The sequence below is a fragment of the Amblyraja radiata genome, chromosome 19 (genome assembly GCF_010909765.2).
Source record: "Amblyraja radiata isolate CabotCenter1 chromosome 19, sAmbRad1.1.pri, whole genome shotgun sequence".
In the NCBI taxonomy this organism is placed as follows: Eukaryota; Metazoa; Chordata; class Chondrichthyes; order Rajiformes; family Rajidae; genus Amblyraja; species Amblyraja radiata.
The window spans coordinates 14,118,367-14,124,555 of NC_045974.1; the positions used below are offsets into that span (position 1 = coordinate 14,118,367).

General features: G+C 43.4%; 1 protein-coding gene across 1 annotated transcript; it reads left to right on the forward strand.

Moving 5' to 3' along the window:
* Window positions 1–368: 368 nt before the first annotated feature.
* tmem213 (transmembrane protein 213) lies at window positions 369–5,577 on the forward strand. The gene is made up of 3 exons (XM_033037731.1): window positions 369–523; window positions 609–686; window positions 5,221–5,577. Exons 1-3 carry the CDS (start codon window positions 448–450, stop codon window positions 5,403–5,405), a joined length of 339 nt encoding a protein of 112 aa, XP_032893622.1. The 5' UTR covers window positions 369–447; the 3' UTR covers window positions 5,406–5,577.
* Window positions 5,578–6,189: the final 612 nt, after the last annotated feature.

Below are 6,189 nucleotides of genomic sequence, written 5' to 3' on the forward strand. Positions count from 1 at the left end.
TGACCACATTTCTAGCCATCATTTCCCGAGAAGCATCTACCATGCCAAGTCTCATGAGAATTTTGTTTCAATTAGGTTATCTCTTGTTTCTTTCTCAACTTTGGAGAGTACGGACTTAATCTCTGCCCAAAGGACAAAGAAATGGCAAAGCATCAAAGACCAAGCGAAACAGAAATAGAGCATCCTATTTGTGATTTCCAATGACATGAAACTGCATTATCTGAATTCACTCCCCAATTTATACAATCTTGCTAGACTGCAAATCATTGTTTATTTTGACCTAGCGTTGGGCAGGGAATGGTTACTCTGACAGAGTGGAGGTGTGTCTCAGCTAGAGAATGAACATTATGTTTTTTTCCTCCCAAGTTTTTAACGAGATGCTGTGAAACACAGAACAAAATAAAAGGGTCTGGCTGGAGAAAGACTTGAAGCACTTTCCGTCAAAACATGAATCGGAGTTCATTCAGATGTCGCTTTATAGCCCCTGCCAACTTGGTCCTGCTCTGGGTATCTGCTGCAATTGGTAAGCACTTACACAATCCAACTTACAAGAACTTCTGATGCCATTTTATTGATTGTTTTTAATAATTTTATTTTTGCTTTCTCAGAACAAGTAGCTGCTTCACTTGACAGCAACTTCAGTTTAAGCAAGCCAATGGACCATATTGTGGATCAGTGCGCACAGTGTGAGTATAGCTCAGGGCTGAATGTATTGCCTTGTAATACTAATCTAAAGTCTTCCTGCATGCAGTACAAGATTGTGAACTTATGCTTTGCAAAGAAATTTCTTAATTTAAGGTTACACCTGTAGAGGAAATATCTTGCATTCCTTGCTTCTCAATATAGATGAAGCAAATTATATATATTTCATTTAAAGTAATACAATGAATAATTTAAAAAATATGCACAAATATTTCAGCAGTCAGGTTAACAGTTCTAGAATGCACCACAGAATACTGATTTACTCTGATGCTGTGTAAAAGCTAGATTTTTCAGAAAAAAGGTAAAAAATTAGATCTCATCCTATTGCTCAAGAGAAGTTAATCAATGAACTAATCTCACAGTTACTAAATCAGTGCAAAGTTGTATATAAAGAAAATCTGTTCTCACCAACCTCTGATTAAGGATCAATCAATCAATAAATCAGTTTTATTCGTCGATCAGGGAACAGATTTAAAGTGATGACAGACACAAAATGCTGAAGTAATTCAACGAGTCAGACAACATCTCAGGAAAAAAGGAATAGGTGATGTTTCGGGTCAAGAGCCATCTTCAGACTGAGAGATGAGCCAAAGGTAGGATTAGGGGAACAGGTGTAAGGATTTTTTTAACCTTAAAGTCATTTATAGTCTGAAAATGGCAATTAACACGGGGTTTTGAAATAGAAAATTATTTACAGGTCTATGGGGAAAGAGAAAGTAAATGGATGAATATGTAAAGAGCTATTATGAACTTGATGGGCTGAATGGTCCCACTCTGCGATGTAAATGATCTTAAAACTCCATGAAAATCGTTTAACAGCAAAGGACTTCATGATGCTGCCACAGTTGCTGACTCACGGCTGCAGTGAGCTGGGTGCCACCCTGACATTGGGCGCTGCCTATGTGGAGTTTGCACGTTTTCTCTGTGACTGCATGCATTCCCTCCAGCTGTTCCATCTTCCTCACACAGGACCAGCTGGCAGGTTAACTGGCAAGTGTAAATTAACCCTTCCTCGAGCAGCCCAGGAAGGATCTGAGGTAATTAAAATGGCCGTGTGTGTGGGAGATCAGGTTGTAGGAGCACAGGGAAAATAGTGGGGGGAGGAGAACGGAACCAGTGAGATTGTTCCACTGGGTGCCGGCAAGGGCCCAAAGGGTTAAATTGCTCCTGTCTACCACCGTCACCACAGAAGGCACATAGAAACATAGAAAATAGGTGCAGGAGTAGGCCATTCGGCCCTTCGAGCCTGCACCGCCATTCAATATGATCATGGCTGATCATCCAACTCAGTATCCTGTAGCTGCCTTCTCTCCATACCCCCTGATCCCTTTAGCCACATCTAACTCCCTCTTAAATATAGCCAATGAACTGGCCTCAACTACCTTCTGTGGCAGAGAGTTCCAGAGATTCACCACTGTGTGTGAAAAATGCTTTTCTCATCTCGGTCCCAAAGGATTTCCCCTTTGTCCTTAAACTGTGACCCCTTGTCCTGGACTTCCCAACATCGGGAACAATCTTCCTGCATCTAGCCAGTCCAACCCCTTAAGAATTTTGTACGTTTCTATAAGATCCCCCCTCAATCTCCTAAATTCTAGCGAGTACAAGCCGAGTCTATCCAGTCTTCCTTCATGTGAAAGTCCTGACATCCCAGGATGTCGGACTTTGCATACCACTCGAAGCCCGACAATCCACCTGCCTGCTGTTGTGGGGTGTCAGCAAGATGTTCGGTCCCAATGTGCAGCCTCCTGCCCATTGGAGGTCATTCACTCTATGCGAATGCAAGCATCTTGTTCAGCCTCAATCCTCTCTCAGCATCATTCTTACCCAATACCTTTAACCCGAGGAGCCTCCATCTCTCTTGCTACCCCCAACCCATCTAACCTAAACCTCGGGTCTCTCTCTCCCACTCACTCATAACCCACAGGGCCCCTGTCACATGCTTGCCCTAAAACCATCAGGCCTCTAAAACCTCCCTGTTGTCCCTTAAACCCGCGGGTGATCCCGTGTTCCTAAACCCTTAGGGCGCCCGACTCACCCTGTTGTTGAACCCATGACACCCCCGTCCCACGTACACCCAAGAGGACTCTAGTATTTCCTCTGTTCCTAAACCCTTGGAGCCTGCTCTGTCCTAGATCCTCTGCACTGTATTTGAATTCACAAGGCACATTGTGAGACATAAACCATTGGAAATATTATCAATTCACATCTTCAGATTACTGAATTATGCCAGGAGAAACACAAACTCTATCCAAGGCGTGGACCAGTCTAGGTGATAAATCAGTACGTTTGGCCAAATTACGAACATGATTTTAAATTAACACAGCAACAAGTGTCATTGGCCCACTGTATCATTCTATTTTTTGATAATGCAAATAATATCAGCTTGAATTAATCATTCAGTCATTTTTAAAACACAATGTTCTTGGCACTTTCTGTAGCTATTGTACCACATGCCTCCTGGTACCTAGAAAGGTTTGTCTTGTAGAATGAACAACACAGTCAGCATATCTTCGCTAAGCTGGTTTATCGCCTGAAATTCCTCGAAAAACATTTTTTGTGGTGTGAAGTTCAGCTCATCACAGAAGCTTGAGCCTGTAAACGTGTGCTGTAATCCCAGTGTGACCGTGCTAGAAGTTTCTGGAATCTGGTCCTGGGCCATGTTTACAGAGACCTGGTCCGATGATTAACGTATTAACCTAGTAAGGAAATGCATTGGCAATGTTCTGCTCCAACCTGTCTGTACGGAGTTTTACGTTCTCCCTGTGACTGCGTGGATATTCTTCGGTTTCCGCCCACACTCCAAAGATGTGCAGGCTCATAGGTTAATTGGCTTGGTAACATTATGAATTATCCCTAGTGTGTGTAGGATAGTGTTAGTGTATGAGGATTGCTGGTCAGCGCGGGCTCGTTGGGTCTGTTTACGCGCAGTATCTCTTAACTAAAGTCTAAGCTAAACCAATGAACATTTTAAAATAACTGCAAATTCTGAAAAATGAAAGTACAAGTTAGACAACATCTATATATAGAGAGAAAACCATATAATGCTTCAGGTTCAGAACAAGGACACATAGTAAAAGTGGACAAGAGACAGATAGGACAAAGAGGATATCCCTCATGATGTGGGGCAGAGGGTTATCCAGTTGATGGGTTTATGGGGGCAGTTAATGAGAATGTGTGGAAAGGAACTCCAGATGCTGGTTTAGACCAAAGATAGACACAAAGTGCTAGAGTAACTTGGCGGATCAGACAGCATCTCTGGTAATAAAGGACGGGTGACGTTTTGTGCCAGGGCCCTTCTTCAGACTCAGAATCTGAAGTATCCCGACCCGAAATGTCACCTATCCTTTTTCTCCAGATATGCTGCCTGACCCACTGAGTTACTCCAGCATTTTGTGTCTATCTTAGGGAGAGAGGACGTAGTGCTTTGTCATAAAAACTATGAAATGAGGGCAGTTAGAGAAGAGGAACAGTCAATGTAAGGTGAGAGAAACAATAATGCTTTGGTGTAAAGTTGCCAGCTTTATATCCACATGCTCCTCTTATGGATGGAGTTTTAGCCAGGTCTACCTACCACTGTGACTACATCTTCCTGCTGCAACTTCCAAAATAGCAAGGGTTGATATATTTCCGCAAAAATTGCAGTTTAGTTTTTACGTTAGAGATACAACAGGGAAACAGGCCCTTTGGCCCACACCGACCAGCGATCACCCGTACACTATTTCTGGCCTACACATTGGGGACAATTTACAGAAGCCATTTAACCTACAGACCTCCTCTGGAATGTTGGAGGAAACTGGAGCAAATCCACGCAGTCACAAGGGGGAAAATACAAACTCCAAACAGCCAACATATAACCATATAACAATTACAGCACGGAAACAGGCCATCTCGGCCCTACAAGTCCGTGCCGAACAACTTTTTTCCCTTAGTCCCACCTGCCTGCACTCATACCATAACCCTCCATTCCCTTCTCATCCATATGCCTATCCAATTTATTTTTAAATGATACCAACAAACCTGCCGCCACCACTTCCACTGGAAGCTCATTCCACACCGCTATCACTCTCTGAGTAAAGAAGTTCCCCCTCATGTTACCCCTAAACTTCTGTCCCTTAATTCTGAAGTCATGTCCTCTTGTTTGAATCTTCCCTATTCTCAAAGGGAAAAGCTTGATCACATCAACTCTGTCTATCCCTCTCATCATTTTAAAGACCTCTATCAAGTCCCCCCTTAACCTTCTACGCTCCAGAGAATAAAGACCTAACTTATTCAACCTATCTCTGTAACATAGTTGTTGAAACCCAGGCAACATTCTAGTAAATCTCCTCTGTATCCATAGTCAGGATCAAACCCAGGTCTCTGGCACTATAAGGCAGCAACACTACCGCTGAGCCAATGTTCCTGCACATATGGTGCACTGAGAGGCTATGAAACCTCAGAATAAGAAACTAACTGAAATACAATGGTCTTGGCTACTCGAGAAGGACGTTCTTTCATAAAAGTTACATATCTCCACAGATTTTCAGGATGGCCAGGACCTTTGCGTGACAACGAAAGCGTGCTGTCAGACTGGAGTGGATGAATACGGCTGGATTGCCGCGGCTGTGGGCTGGAGTCTCTGGTTCCTCACACTCATCCTTGTCTGCATCAGCAAAGTAGCAAAGCTGAAGCCTGATGAACCACGGAAATACACTGCAGCTTGAGACTCAAGAGGCAGAGAAAAGAACCTCCCTGAGCAAGAGAGGAGGAAAGGAAGCAATCCATTTTATGGGACCGGAAACAAAGCTGATGGGACTCTTGAGTCTTCAGGGTTAGCAAGTGACCTGAAGCAAAGCAAGACTGTATAATAGAACTCAATAAAGGCTTTTAGATTAAAATTATCTGCATAACATTTATCTTGGAGTTTGGAACTAGATTCTCTAAAACTGAATATTTCCATATGTCACATAGCCTTAGAGGGAGAATTGATCATTTGACAAGCAATTTCTTGTTCCAGCTATTTCTCTAATATTGTCCCTAGTCTTAGACTATGACTATCATGTCTTACATACATGTTTTCTGCTGTGGCATCTTTACTGCAAGTTCCATTGCACCCTCTGCTCTTGTTAGGTTTCCACAGGGCAGGACTTTATCCAATGCCTGGAAGGGTAAGTTAACCATATAGTGAATGGTGGGCCGCCAATGTCTCTTCCATCAGTGCCCTTGTTCAAGAGGACCAAGGTCCTAATAGAACAGGTCCAAGGCTTGAATAGCCAGCTCTCTTGAACCACAATGAAAAAGCAAAGGCCTGATTTTGCACAAGAGGCTCAGGGCTGTTGCAGGTCATGGTGGAGACCTCAGGCCAATGTAGTGAGGTTGAAGATGTCAGCAAAAAAACTCCAGCCAGTTGGTTGCTGCATGTTTTAAGAATGTACACCATCAGGGCCAAATGCTTTCCGAGGGTTCACCTCAGCCTCGGGGACCGAGATCAGTGTCATCAGGGGAGGT